Source organism: Sarcophilus harrisii, chromosome 1 (genome assembly GCF_902635505.1).
Source record: "Sarcophilus harrisii chromosome 1, mSarHar1.11, whole genome shotgun sequence".
Classification (NCBI taxonomy): Eukaryota; Metazoa; Chordata; class Mammalia; order Dasyuromorphia; family Dasyuridae; genus Sarcophilus; species Sarcophilus harrisii.
This window is the reverse complement of record NC_045426.1, coordinates 330,530,711-330,545,967: the sequence shown is the minus strand read 5'-3', so window position 1 is coordinate 330,545,967 and position 15,257 is coordinate 330,530,711. Positions and strand designations below refer to the sequence as shown.

At 34.8% G+C, this 15,257-nt stretch overlaps 1 protein-coding gene across 2 annotated transcripts in view; it reads left to right on the top strand.

The window, feature by feature from the left end:
- CTNNAL1 (catenin alpha like 1) overlaps positions 1-15,257 on the top strand; it is a 108,796-nt gene that overhangs the window by 2,284 nt on the left and 91,255 nt on the right. The window contains exon 1 of one of the 2 annotated variants that reach the window (XM_012543100.1): positions 11,644-11,714. The exons of the other annotated variant lie outside the window; for it this stretch is intronic. Coding sequence (XP_012398554.1) covers positions 11,673-11,714 — 42 coding nt within the window. The 5' untranslated portion in view covers positions 11,644-11,672. Of the gene's footprint in view, positions 1-11,643; positions 11,715-15,257 lie in introns of those variants that run through there. 2 annotated transcript variants of the gene reach the window in all.

Here is a 15,257-nt window from a genome sequence, read left to right as displayed (position 1 = left end):
GAGGGCTTGTTGGTTAAGAATCTTTAAGAACACACTGAGGAGTTTGTATTTGATGGATAATAATATTATATTATATTATAATATAATAATGGCTACTTATTAGCAGGGAGGTTATTTAATGAAACAGTATCTAAAGAAAATTTAATGTAACATCCCATATAAGAAGAATTATAGCCTGAAGATAGAAGCAAGAGCAGCAGTTCTGTTAGAGAAACAAGATTTAGAACAAGTTGATACAGGCATACCCCACCCATTGACATGAATTGATTTCATGAAAATAGGACACTAAGAAAAACATTACTGGAGGCAGTGCTACAACAACGTTATAAAATGAAGATATGTTCTAGGACAGGCACAATTTAAAGTAAGTCTTTACAAAGATTTGAGCGTAATGAGGAATTGAAACATTGATTCAGAACTGAGAAAATTAGAGCTAGGAGGAGATGGATAATATTGGAGCTAACTAAATTTGGCAGAGAGGAAGAGACTGCTATGGCATGGAAAAAATTAAAGGTGAGAGCTGATGCCACTGTGGCCAAAGCCACTATAGTCCTAGCTCATCAATAGCCAAAAAGAAAAAAAGAAAAGGAGAAGAGGAGGAGGAGGAAGAAGAAGAAAAAGAAAAACAACAACAATAACAATTTCAAATTGGAAGTTGGAAGGGTTTTTGTGCTCCCTTTTCCTTTCTCTTGGCAGAAAAATGAGCCCTGAACTGGAAAGGTACAGAGTTGCATGAACATCAGTAGAACCAACCACCTTTGTAATTCCACTTCCCTTTCCTCCCCAAGTTGGAGCATTATTATTTGATGGAAAAAGAGTCTCAGAGAAATCTCACTATTAAATAGGAAGCAGTTAAGTAATCATGCATATGACTTAGGATTTTAGGACTTAGAACTAGAAATGGCATTAGAAATACAAATCTAATCCCCTTATTAGATGAGGAAACTAAAGTCCAAGGATGGCAAATAGCAAGCAAGTAATAAGTGGCAAAGTCAAATTTGAACCCAGATCTTATTTCATATCCAATGCTTCTTTCCCTATACTGTGTGGAATGTTTTGAGAATGGTGAATGTGTGCATCTTTTTGACATTGTCATGGTGTGCCAGTATGTTTAGAATACAGAGAAATCTATTAATAGACTTCACTGTTTCCAGATCATTTATAAAGCAAGAAAGTGATGATTCATTTTGAGTCTTAGATGCTTGGTCAAACATTTCAACTAGGTTTCCTGATATCGCAGTAGGTTTTTGTTCGCCTGTTTGTATGTATTATTGTTATCATTATTAATATTATAATTTTGAAACTGAGTCTTCCTATACTCTGCTGGAAATACTGCAGCCATTTACAGGCTTAATTCCAATACTTAAAAGTGTAGAAGCTTTAACTTGCTCCATTTTTCCAACTTGGGATAGGTTGCCTCTCCTTGGACAGCTTGCTAGCACTTTGCTCCAAAAAGCTCATCATATTAGTTGTCATGCTTAATGTGGACACCAATTGGTTTTAGTTCTAGCTCACAACTCCTGAATTCAAGGAATCTATCAACTTTAGTCCCTTTCTCCCTCTTGCCTAGCAGGGATTACATCACACCTAACTGGTTAGTATATGTTATTGTTTCTGTTATTTCTAACAATGATAGTGGTATATGATATAAATTTCATAACACTTAAGATCTGAAAATATAAGTGATGTTGGTTGGATCAACATTTTGCATAGAAGCATAGACATTTTAGGATGTAGAAATTTAAAGCTATGGAGTTATGTGATCCAACTCTCCCTCTTAGAGTAGCAATCTCTTCTGTAACATTGCTAAAAGTTGATTGTGTAGCTTTTACTTTAGCACTTCCTTTGTTAGTAAGTTCACTAATTATTTACTGTTCTTCAGTCATTCAATAGTGTCCAACTCCATATGATCCCACAAATCATAATGTCCTGTAACTTTCACCCTTGATCCTGATTTTACCCTTTGAAGTATCACAGAATAAATCTTCCCTTCTCCATAACCATCCTTCAGATATGTGAAGGCACCAATTCATTCAGCAGGTACTTAATTGAATACCTACCATGTAAGGAGTAGAATGATATAATGGATCGAGGGCCATCAAGGAAAGAATCAGGAAAACTTGGATTCAAATTCTGCCTCTCTATATTGGGCAAATTAATTACTTAACTCCAGAGATTTAGTTTCCATAGCTGTAAATTGTAGATAGGATTATCTACTTCAAAGGTTTAAATAAAATAATGTATTCAAAGTGCTTTGCAAACTTTAAAGATATGTGTGTGTGTGTATATATATATATATATATATATGTATGTATTTGTGTGTATATAATATATACACTATGTACATTACAGGAAGGTAAGGTAAGATAAAACTTTCCTAAAAATTAGAGCTGCCCAATAATGAAAAAAGCTTCCCTGATATTTAGTGGCAAGTGTCTGTACCGAGAAAAAAGTCTCATAGACGGTATGATCCATGAAGTCACAAAGAATTTGAAACAATTGAATGACTGAAGAACGACAACAAATAATGCGCTTACTGACAATGGAAGTGCTGAAGTAAAAGCTACATGACCAACTTTTATGATATGCCATTTATAATTACATATTATATTGATATACATATCACACACATATCAGAGGAAGGAGTTGAATTCCAAGTCTTCTTAGCTCTATGATCATACTTTTTTACTATGTTGCTTTTAATAAATTCCAATTACTCTCATACTAATTATATTATTACCATGTGTCAGAAGACACCACCAGGTGCTACAGTTATTGTCTCCATTTATTAATTTATCTATCCATGTATCTATCTATCTTTCTATTTATTCATTCATTTATCTTTTTATTTATGGTGTCTATTCTCCAAGCCAAATATTCCTGTTTTTTCAACTGTTCTTTTCACATCACCCTTCTAAAATGAAGTTTAGTTTGTCAGTGTTTTTCTTTAAATGTCTCTTCAGAGAAAGAATTGATGGAGTCTTAATAGAGACCAAAGCATACTATTTTTTACTTTCTGTATTTTTTCCCCTTTGGGCTTGTCTTTTTTCACAATATGACTAATATGGTAATATGTTTTGATTGAACACATATAATCTGTAACAAATTGCTAACTATCTCAGGAAGGAGGGAGGTGAAAAAAGAAGAGAGAAAATTGGAACTCAAGTTAAAAAAAAATGTAAATATTGTCTTTACATGTAACTAGGAAAACATAAAAGAATAGTTTTTTAAATGTAGTGTCCTTAACTAGATACAGTATTTCACATAACGCTTGATCAGTGCAAAGTACATTGGATATATGTATTTTTAAGTAGCAACATTTCACTGTTGGCCAGTATTGAGCTTGTGGTCAACTAAAAGGCCCAGATATATTTAATATAGACTTCTACCAAGCAAAAAATTCTCTTCTAGCTATTCTATATTCTTGCAAGTGGTTTTTGAACCCAGTTTCTTAGTGACTAATAAGTTTAATTTTTGTCGTTTTGAGCTACTTTTGAAATCATTTTTAAGAGTGAATTGGAGTCAGAGAACCTTGGTTCTCTTAGTCTCTGCAAGTTAAAACTTCTTTGATTTGGGACCATTTATTTTATTTTTCTGGATCTCAGTTTCCTCCTCTGAAAACTGAGAGGATTGTACTAGATCAGGTGTTGGCCACTGCATTTTTTTGATAGAACCATGAGGTAAGAATTTTTTTTTATAATTTTAAATAAGATATTGTGTTTAGAAATGTAAAAGCCATTAACAGGCCATATACTAAAATAACCTATTGGCTAAATTTCATCCTCAGGCCATAGTTTGCTGACCCTTACACTATATAATCCATAAAATCCCTTCCAATTCTATGATTTTATGAATACTGATTTTTTTCATTCTTTTTAAAATAATAGCTTTTTATTTTTCAAAATACATGCAAATATAGTTTTCAGTGAATATGGATTTTTGTCATATATTAACAGCAGTTCATTTGGGGAAAGAGGCAAGAGTTTTATTTGATTTTATATAAGTTTAATATGAGTCAAAAGTCTGAGGCAATAAATTGCTTATTAAAAACTATCAACTCAATTTAATAAACATTTATTAAATGTCTACCAAGTATGAGTATGATGCCTGTGATAAAAGAGGTAATAGTTCTATGATACTTTGTATTATTCAGGCTACATTTAGAATATTGTGTCCATTTCTAGGTTTCATACTTTCAGGTAGGACATCAAGAAACTAAACTGCATTTGAAATGTAACAAAGATTGGAAGTATTTAGATACTATGTCATTAGGGAAAAGTTGGGAAAAGTAGACTACATATATGTTAGCTGTCATATAGAAGAAGGAATGATTTTTTTTCTGTTATTTCAGAAGACAAAAAAACTAGGATCAGTATGTGGAAGTTGTAGAAAGGGAAAGAATGTTATATGTGTGTGTGTGTGTGTGTGTGTGTGTGTGTGTGTCATGACACACACAAACACTTTTTTAACAATTGGAGCTGTCCAATAGTAGATTGTGCTGCCTCATCCAAGTAGTCAACTTCTTAGTTTTGGAAATGTTCAACCAGAAACTGGTTGGCTGCATATTACAGATTGTTCCTTTCTTGAAAGAGTTCCCCCGCATTATGATGGAGGCTGGACTAGATGATCTCTGTGTTTCCTTCTAATTTGAAATTCTATGATTCTGTGATAATCAATTGAATAAAATTAACATGGTTTCTGAAAGGGAAAATAATATCACTTTTAATTTTTAAAGTTCTTTGAAAATAATGAAAAAGTATGTGGACAAGAAGAACTAATGACTTTATTCAGACTTTCGTAGATCTTTTGATAAGAATTCATGCTAAAGTGGTTTTAAAGAAAAAAACAATTTAAAAAGAAACTATGTAGCCATAGTTTTCCTTGGGTAAACAATATGCTATTATACAGTAGTGGGGATGGAAAAAGACAGATTTGAGACAAATTTTTTTAAAAGGATCAGCAGAACTTAGAAAAGAGTCAAATATGAATCTCCGATGCCAGCTCAAAAAATATCACATATCTATATAGCATTTTAGGTTTGCAAAATGCTTTACATATTGTCTTATTAGATTCATGTTTTTAAGTTTGGAAACCATTGAGAGAAAAAGGAAAGTCTATAATGGGAACTAGTTTTGCTGGATCAAAGTTAATCAGATATATATGGAAGGAGTGGAGGAGAGTGATGCAGTACAACCACTGATTAAGGAAAATATGCTCATTTGTACCTCTGCATATGTCATGTAATTAGCACTTTACTAAAGGTAAGGAAGAAGGGGACTGGGGAGCATTGAATATGCTTGGGAGAAGGGGAAACTGGAAGAGATAGTTAAACAAGGTTTGAAGAGTCAAACTGAGATTATCTAGCTAAGGTAGTTATTGTTGCTGTTGTTTTTTGTGTGCCTTTCATTCTTGAAGAGGACTGTGACATAATAGAGGTGATACCATGATTTGCAATATGAATTAGATTGAAATAAGTGAAGAGAAATTGTACAAAATCACCAAACTCACATTCTCCTCTGGAGCCATTTGGAACTAGTGGCCAGAGATAGATCACAATGAGTGGACATGGCCCTGGATGCAGATGGAGCGAAGGACTTTTTTCTTTGAAATAGATGGAAAATTAAGAAAACTTGGACCTACTGGTCTCTTTATCTCTTCTGTTTTATTTTCTTAAGCTCATAATTACAAATATCATTAGATAAAAAAATTTAGTGTCTTTTATTTTTTCATAGGGAATTTTAGAACATTAAAAGCAATTTCCTAAGCAGTTTAATTATAGAAGTGGTTCATAACTTATTTATAGTATCCAAGATATACATAGTGAACTCTATGGGTTAACCATTCAACTATGGGAAATAAACATTCTTTACCTTCTTGATTTTTCCTTTGTAGAAAATTAGAACGAATGCTTTAAGTAATTATGATTCTCATTGGGAGGTTCTGGAGGATTCTAAACTTGATACCAAGTCAGTGCTTTTCATTTGCTAACATCCTGGCACTGCAATATGGCTATGAGATTGATACCACAGTATTCAGTGAATTCAAATTGGTCTTACCCAGAAAACAACAGAGAGATAGATGATGGTTATTAACAAGCTTTGTCTATTGCAAAGGAAAGGTAGCATCAAGAGTGTCATTAGAGAGGAGTTTAGCCAGAAAAGGTGGCCCGATCAGATAGTTGGAGTGAGGGAGAACTAGTGGACAATTTTTGTGTTCTGTTGGCATCTACATAATGTCAAAGAATCAAGAGGATAGACTCCATCAGGTTGAATAATTACAAAATGAAAAAGCAGTTCAAGGCACTGTGTGATTGACTTACATGGTATCATAGTAGGATCATATTTTTTTAAAAGCAGGTAATAAGTCTCTTCCCTCCAGGCCTTGAAGACTCAGCTGCCAAGCATCACAGCATCTGAGGTCCAGGATATGTTAAGGGATTTGTAATGAATGTTGACATTTAAAGGTTTCTGTTGGATTCTAAAGCACAGTCCTCCTGTTTGTAGCCCTTCCATTTAATTTAATGTTGGGAATCTGGAATTTCCCCTTCATTTTAAACTTTGTCTGGCTTTCAAACATAGTAGATGATCCAAGAAGTAATAAATGAAAGTCATATTTGAAATGGACTGATGTAATGTATAATGTGCTAGTAGCAAGTCAAGCTACAGGCTGTAGAGATTCAGAGCTTATGGAACAAGAAAAAAGAGAACATTGAGGAATAAGTAGACTAACTAGATCTCAGTGGGGGAAATGACATAGTGGGATGTTCTTGCTAACAAATGCATTATCATTAGCATGGAATCCTGAATAGGGGAAGATTTGTGATGGTTCACTGACATTGAGTACTATAGTCTTTAAAAAAATTTAACTAGAAGTTGTAAATATACCAAAGTTTTTCCTCCCAAGTGCTTCACTCAGGACAGGTCTTGTACTAGTATATATAGAGTGATATGAATCCATGGTCACTAGAAATTTAAAAAGACTAAATAAAATGGCTGTAATATCCTAATGTATTCCTTGTCTACAGTTTATCATGGCATACCTAGAAGACCTTCCTGTGATTATGTATAAATGAGTTCTTCCATTTATAACCCTATGCAAAGTGTAGGAATAGTTGCTTTTCAGAGTAAACACTTCCATCTGAGTACAGTTATCCTGCAATTACAGCTGTCATACAAAGCCTGTTCTACATAACATGAATAGGCCATGGAATAGAGAAGCTTTAAATTATTGAGGAAGGTGGGACAAAATTGTATCTAATAAATAATTTGTTCCATTGCTGAAAAACTAGTTATTCTTGCATAAATTTTTGCAACAAAAATAGTTTATATTGAGTGAGAGAAAGGCCAAGTAATCTTTTGTAAACATTTATAACAATGTATATTAAAATTTTTGCCATTGATAGATATGTGCCACAAAAACATCATAATTATATTGTTCCCTTTTAGATTAATTCTGAACAATGATCTAATTCCTACTTAGATTAAGTATCTTAAATTGGTTTTCATTCACTCTGCTTAAATTCATATAGAACTAACCCTAATTAAGCTTTTCTCCCTTTTCCATTAAAAATTGTAATCTTTTTCCATATGGATTTTTAGGGAGTAATCACATACATGAGTCCTCAAAATTAGTTGTGTTCTAGATCTGTGATCCTGCTTGGACAGTCTCATGTGCTTTGTACTTACATTTGATGAAATGTTATCAATTTAAATTAGAGGTCCTGATAACTCAGCAAATGCAGAATGGCAGTTGGAATTCCAGGTCTTATTATAGTTGAGTTCCCTCTAGAAAATTGTCTTTTCTGATGCTTTAATATTAACCCTCTAAAATTATCATTACTAATTCATCCCTAAGAAATCAGAGTGACCATTCAGTGTTGTTGGGATTTTAGTAGCTGAATAAAAAATGATTAGCTTCAAGATCCTGAGTTTACAGAAAATGAGTTTTATTACTTGACAAGTTCTTGTCACATGGTCAGAAGGATAGCTCTCTGTTATATGTGAAGTCCAGGTTAGCTCCCTGTTGAACTCAGGATCAGCCAGAGTCAGGATCAGCAAAAGTCCTTGGTCTTTCGGGAGAGAAGTAAAGGAGATGCACGAAACTGCCACAAGCTCTCCACCTACTATACTCCCTTCTCCTCTTTTTCCTCCAAAGTCACTCTGGCTTGTCTTACTCCACCCCGTAATCCCTCCTACAATTATCTGTATACACCAAAAGATCAAGCCAGCACAGAATAGTGAGAAGGGTCATTTTCCAAGCATATGCTAATAGAGTATTGTCCAATAGGTAATTAGTCTTAAGAGCTTGGTTGTCTGATTCCAGTGCACCTATTCAGAGTTTCGGCTCTTTACAATGATATAAGATGCATTTTAGTTGTAAAATGTAAACTTTATCCACATGATGAATATACTCCCTTCTAGCTTGAAGCAGCCACAGTTCCAGAGGAAGATAGAGACCTCTGGCCCTTGTCTCTAGAATTTCTGCTACCCTAAAGACAGAAAAGGGGGAAATGATGGTCTACTCTTATCTTTTGTTCCTTATTTGTCCTAAAATAGGATCTTCCTTATCTTTCTTCTACAAGCTGTTAACCTGCTAGCTAAGCCCCAAATTTTATGTAAAGCTAAATTACTTTTGTGACTTTAAAAGTATCTTTGACTTGGGAGGTCCCATTTGTGGGCCTGGATTTTCTTTGAGTCACATAAGATAGGTGCATTCTTTTGAATTACTTTCACCCATGGCAGACACTGCAGGAGGCCCAAGATTCCTGGTGGCAGTGTGTTCCCTAGCTCGTGGGCAGCTGGATACATAGAGAGGCTTTTAGAAAGGGATGCCTTTCAGTTAGCCACTATTTTTTGCTTTTCCTTCTCATTTTTTGCTTTTCCTTATCCTTTAGGAAGCTGAAGAATAAGAAACAGTTTGTGAGAAATGGGGCAAGGCCTTTCTATAGACTTGCCCCTGAGATGTCTCCTCAGACATTCGATTTCTTTCCAAGGAACAATTTGGAAGGGAATACCAATGAGAGGACTTATCTTTCTTTGTAAAACTGCTTGGTCCCAGTACAATCTTGGGGATCAGGAAAACTGCCTGAGAAAGGGTCTTTAAATTATAATAATTGGGCTTAGTTCACAGAAGGGAATGAAAATGTGAGAGGCCCAGCTCTCTCTCTCTCAGAATCCCTTCCTTTTGTTATTCTTGCAAATTGCTTTTAATTGGATCTTTTCAGCCAAATGAGAGGAAGAAGGAACTCAGAGGACTCTGGTTAGGGATTCAAGCAAGTATCTGACTTGTATCTGACAAGTATCTGACACCTTCAATTATTTTAATAGCATTTGTCTTTTCTTTTGTCTGTCTGCACTTCTGTGTTTGCAAAATGTCATAAATGCAGCCAGAAAGAAAAACTTCTAAGGGATAGTTAGAAAAAACCCAGGGAAAGTTTTATTAACATTCCTAACTCCCACCTTAAAAAGGGAAAAAGCTTGAACCCAGCACCAGCCAAATTAGTTGTACAGTACAGTACAGAAATAAAGTTAATTAAAGTTATAGAACTGCTCAAAACAGTTTTAGCAGATTCTGGTAGTTTTGAGATTAATCATTAAATTATTTGGCACCAATTATCTTGTTTCTTCTCTAACTCAAAAAGGATACTCATTTGCTATGAAACTTAGTAAATACAAATTGATAAGTAATGGTTCTTTCTGAAACTGTAGAACTGAGACTTGGCATATAACTAAAAACTTGTGGAAAATATGTTTAAGACTAGCTAAAACTGGTAACTAAGAAAAGTGGGGATGAGATTTAACAAAAAACAACCTTATGTGGATTGGCTTTGCATTTTAAAGCTATTCCTTTTCCCTCTTCATAGAACGTGGGTGGTGTGTAGCTTAAAACCATCTCTTTAAATATCAAGATAAATTGTGAATTTTCTGTGATGAATCTCTTACTATTACAATTGTGTGACATAATCACTATTAACTGGTATGTGCTAAAATTGTGAACTTGTTTTATTCTGGGCATAAGATCTTAGAAATTTATGTGTAAAATTGAAGTATTATTACTAGAAATTTAAACAGAGTTCTCTCTAACTCAAAGAGATCACATGTTTGTATTTCCTAATTAGGTGAAATATGTTTAAGATGTTATGTTGCTCTCTAAATTGTATATTATGAAGTTTATACAAATTGTATGAGTTACGTTTTAAAATTCTGTCAGCTCTGCTGGACTTGAGTTTTGTTTTGTGTTGCGGCTGTCCTGATTGAGAGCTCAAAGCATATGAGCCCTTTGATCTCAGAGAATCAGAGAATCAGAAGAAGAATGAGGTGAGAGACTCATAGAGTGTAAAAAGAAGCTCCAGTTTATTATGCCGTACAGCCTTGTTGATATACATTTTTGCAAGCATGATCAGTGTGTGAACAGTAGGCAATCCCCAATCACCATTCAGAGAAGCAGCTTGTGGGATTTGCATATGCATGGTATCTGCCAATGGGAGGAGAGCCAATCCACATCAACAACCTGCTTATACTTGAGAGGCCTTGTCAAGGCATCCCTGCTTATGAGCAATTGTGCTGTGACCCTCAGACCAAACCCATTCCCATGTCACACATCACTGCTCCTTGCTCAACAAGGGCATTTCTGCAATGTGGCAGAAAACTTATTGTGCACCAAAGGTCGAGGTGCCCTCTTTACTCCCTCTTAGCAGGGTCCCATATCCTAGCAGTGTTGTGAAATTTTCAATAAAAATTACTTAACTAACACCTATGTTCTTAATTTTAGAAGCTTGAGTTATCTAAAATTAATTTTAAAAACTAAAACTGGTTACTATTATGTGTAGGAAGGAAGGATAAAGTAAAAATTTATCTGGATTTTATTTTCAGATCAGTTAGCTCTCCCCCCTACTCCTTACTATTTGGGGAAGTGGAAGAAAGAACTCACAGAACCATTTATGGTAGCAAAGTCATCAACCCTGGGAATTGATCGTGGTATGAAATATGAAATTTTCATACAAGAAAGTAAATACAAGGGACAATTGAGCTATAATTTCAAAAAATTCTTGATTAAAGATTTGGGGCAGTAATCTGAAATTTAGAAACTGAATCATAACATTATTTTTATCATTTGGCATAATGACATGTGAGGTTATAGTTCACCTTTCCCTCTCTGTGTGGGACTGCTCCTTAACCTGGCCTGAGCCATTCATTCCCTATTCACTATTATTGGGAGAGGTGGAAAGAATCCCACTCATGCTCATGCCTTTTCTGGACTCCCCTGCTGGTTAAATGAAAGTTCTTTAATTTTAAATTGCTTCTATTATTTAAAGGAATAGAACATTTTACAAAGTGTTAATAACTGAATATTTGTTTTTAATTCTTTTATTCTTCAAGTCTGTGTTTGTTTCTGTACTGCTAAAAATCTATTTAGATAAGATGTTCTATCAAAAGTTTTATTGCTTAGTAATGAAAGGAACTTTTTTTAAATAATAGCTTTTTATTTTCAAAATACATGCAAAGATACATGCAAAATCTTGTGTTCTAATTTTTTTCTTCCTCCCTTTCCCCCACTCCCTTCCATAGACAGCAAACTATCCAATCCAATATATGTTAAATGTGCAATTCTTCTATACATATTTCCACATTTATCATGCTGCACAAGAAAAATGAGATCAAAAAGAGAAAAAAATGAGAAGAAAAAAACAAGCAAGCAAGCAAACAACAAAAAAGGTAAAAATACCATGCTGTGATCCACATTCAGGCCTCACAGACCTCCCTTTGGGTACAAAATGGCTTTCTCTATCACAAGTCCACTAGAATTGGCTGGAATCACCTCATTTTTTAAAAGAGCTATATCCATCAGAATTAATTATTGCCTAATCTTATTGTTGCTGTGTGCAATGGTTCTATTTACTTCATGTAGCATCAGTTCATGCAAGTCTCTCCCAAGCCTTTCTGAAATTATCAGCTGAACATTTTTTACAGAACAACAATATTCCATTATATTCACATCCTATAACTTATTCAGCCTGTTAGATATCCACTCAGTTTCCAGTTCCTTGCCATTACAAAAAGGGCTGCTGCAAACCTTTTTTGCACATGTGGGTCCTTTTCCCTTTTTATGATATCTTTGGGATACAGGCCCAATAGAAATACTTCTGGACCAAAGGGTATGCACAGTTTTGTAGCCCTTTGAATGTAGTTCCAAATTGATCTCCAGAATTGTTGAATAAGTTCACAATTCCATCAACAATGTGTCAGTGTCCCAGTTTTCCCACATCCCCTCTAACATTTATCATTATCTTTTCCTGACATGGTAGCCAATCTGAGAGGTGTGTAATGGTATCTCAGAGTTGTCTTAATTTGCCTTTCTCTGATCAATTGTAATTTAGAGCATTTTTTCATATGACTAGAAATACTTTTAATTTCTTCATCTGAAAATTATCTATTCATATCCTTTGACCACTTATCAACTAGAGAATGGACTGTATTTTTATAAATTTGAGTCAATTTTCTACATATTTTAGAAATGAGGCCTTTATAATAATCCTTGGATGTAAAACTGTTTTTTCCAGTTTTTTGCTTCCCTTCTAATCTTGTCATGCAAAAACTCTTAAGAGACATTTGTTAGATTTTTGGTTAACTGCAAGTTCTCTAAAGATGGATATTTCAAAACTCATTTAGCAACTTATTTAAGTTGCATTATGTTTCATTGTTATTAAGTGCATTATGGTCTCATTGTTTTTATGTTGGGCACAAAAATTTGTAAACATTTTTTTCATTCCAGCTCTGAAGCCTCTGGATTCCTTTAGGAATTTGGTTATTTGTCAAAATTTGGTTATTTGTCAAAAAATCTCTTAGAATTATAACAGATATTGTTTTGAGTTTTGAATTTGGATGTGATTGTCTGATGAACCATTCAGTCAGCAATTCGTTCAAGAGAAATGCCTTAAGTATCTCTGAGGGATACCATCCTGAATTTCAAGTGAATGTCTAACTGGACTAGAGTTGGGAGGACAACCATAGTCTCTGCTTAAGATTGGATCCTTCTGACTCAGTTTTCCAGTTGTGTTCTTCTGAACAGCAATGTTTTCCTCCTGATTATTCCTGAGTCTGTCTATAAGGTGGAATTTTTACTGTATAATTGGTTGTCAACAGACTATTACCTGAAGTCAAATAGCTAATGAAATCATGTTTCTGCTTTCTTCCACTTATAGCATATCTCTATATTCAGAGCATGTGATCAGATTAAAAGCTATGAGCAAAAATGCAAGTATAAAATATTCCTATTTTCTATCTGAAAATGTGTGGTCATTAGTTGAATGACTGTTTTCCATCATTGGGGATAGTCATCTACCTATTACTAGAGATACATCTTATTAAAATAAAGTGTTTAACCTTTCAAAATGTAAGAACATTTAAGCACATTTTAAGAAATGGAACTTAAAAAGAGTTTCTTTGTTTCATCAATGTAAAAGTCAGTTTTATTTAAGCTAATGGGGAATAACATTTTTTTTGTCCTGTGTGTCCTTTGGCACAAAAGGTTTTCTTACAATTAACTTATTTGACATGAAAAACTGCTGGCCAATCTATATTGGCCTCTCCTAGTCCATTCTATAACAGACCCTGGCAAAGAGGGTGATTTTAAACATCTTTAGGCTAGCTTCTTATACCAGAGACAAGCCAGTGAAACTTTTCTTAGACCTTTTAGGATACAAAGATTGTTCTTTAGTCTCTTGTGAACAAGCTAGGAGAAACTGTTAGGCAGGATTATCAGACATGCCCAAGGTCTGACATTTTGTGCCCAAGTGGCTCCTGAAAGTGCCCTCTTTAAAAATCTGTTCAGAGGAGAGATGTTTTTCTAGAAAAGATTGACAGAGAGATTTTACACGTATGCCTAAATGTAGGGGTTTGGGCTAATCTCTCTATCTCAAAGTCCTGCTTTTTGAAATATAACTTCAATTTTCCAGAGCAATCTTCTTTGTGGGGATCGTGGCTACATTCTGTGCTTGGCATCCCACTTTTAATCAGCATCCAAGCCTTAAGTAGATCTTTTGTTCTTAAGTAGGCTTTTGTCAAAAGGACTTTTAATGGAAGTCTCTGGAAACTGAGATCTCTGAAAAAGTCCATCATATCCCGTTTCCCTTTTAATTGATACTTCTGGGTTTTCTTTCAAGGTCTCTTCTTGTAGATAATATCTCTGATAAAAGAAATGGTGCCTAACTAGCTATGTACAGAATCTTCAGGGAAGGTGGAGAAAACTGATCGTATTCTCTCTAGGTGTTTTCTTCCATATTTCTTAAGCCTTATTTTTTTAATCCTTTAACCATATATTCTTGGCCCCCACCCTGGGTGTTCCTGTCAGTGGAAGAAGAATTCTTTGGTAAGATTAGGACAAAGCCTGATTTCAGGCACCATCTATGCTCCTAAAGGATATTCTCTCTACCCAATGCCTAAATCCTTTTGAATAGTTTGGCATATATATTTTTGTGCAACCCCTTTGTTAGCAATGATACTGTCCCTAATCTCTGCTTGTTAGGTTTCTTTTCTTCTAAGATTTTGTGAATTCACCTTCAGATGAACAGCACCAGACAGCTATATTGATCAGCTTCCGGGATCTGACTCAGAATTCACTGAATTACTCATTTCATTCACTCCTAATCCACTCCTCTAATTTCACTCTATGTCCATTCCCAGCAGGAAGTAGTTCAGAAAATGAGAACATTGTCCCATACCCTAAGGACTTTGGGACCTATTTGGTTGGAGGGAAACTGATTGTTGGAATCAATGGAGCTTAGCAAAATACTACCATCTTACTGGACCCCCCTATAAGGTGCAAACTGACTCTGCACTAATCTCATAGGTCCCCAGTAACCAACTTTACACTCTGTGATGTCACCAAACTTTGACTTCAGTTCATCTCTGTAACACTTAAAGCACATAGACCACTATATTTCATTCATAGTTTCTGGACACTACTTAACAAGTGCCTCCAGATTTGACCCCTAAAAAATTCAGCATTGGTCTGCTAGGTTGCCTTCTGTTTGGGGGTCCTTAATCCATTTTTCAAAAGATTTCTTTGATAAATGAAAAGAACAGGGAAATGATGAGGTCCTGTGTGATGACCGCATATTTTAAAATCAGCCGGAGTCAGGAATTCAGGTTAAGGGAAAATCTTCAATCTTTATTCTCAGTAGAGGTGAAGAAGGATCTGGAGGTGAAGGGGGATCAGAGGTGAAGAGGGGATCGCAATAGCAATGTGTGCAGCTGCAT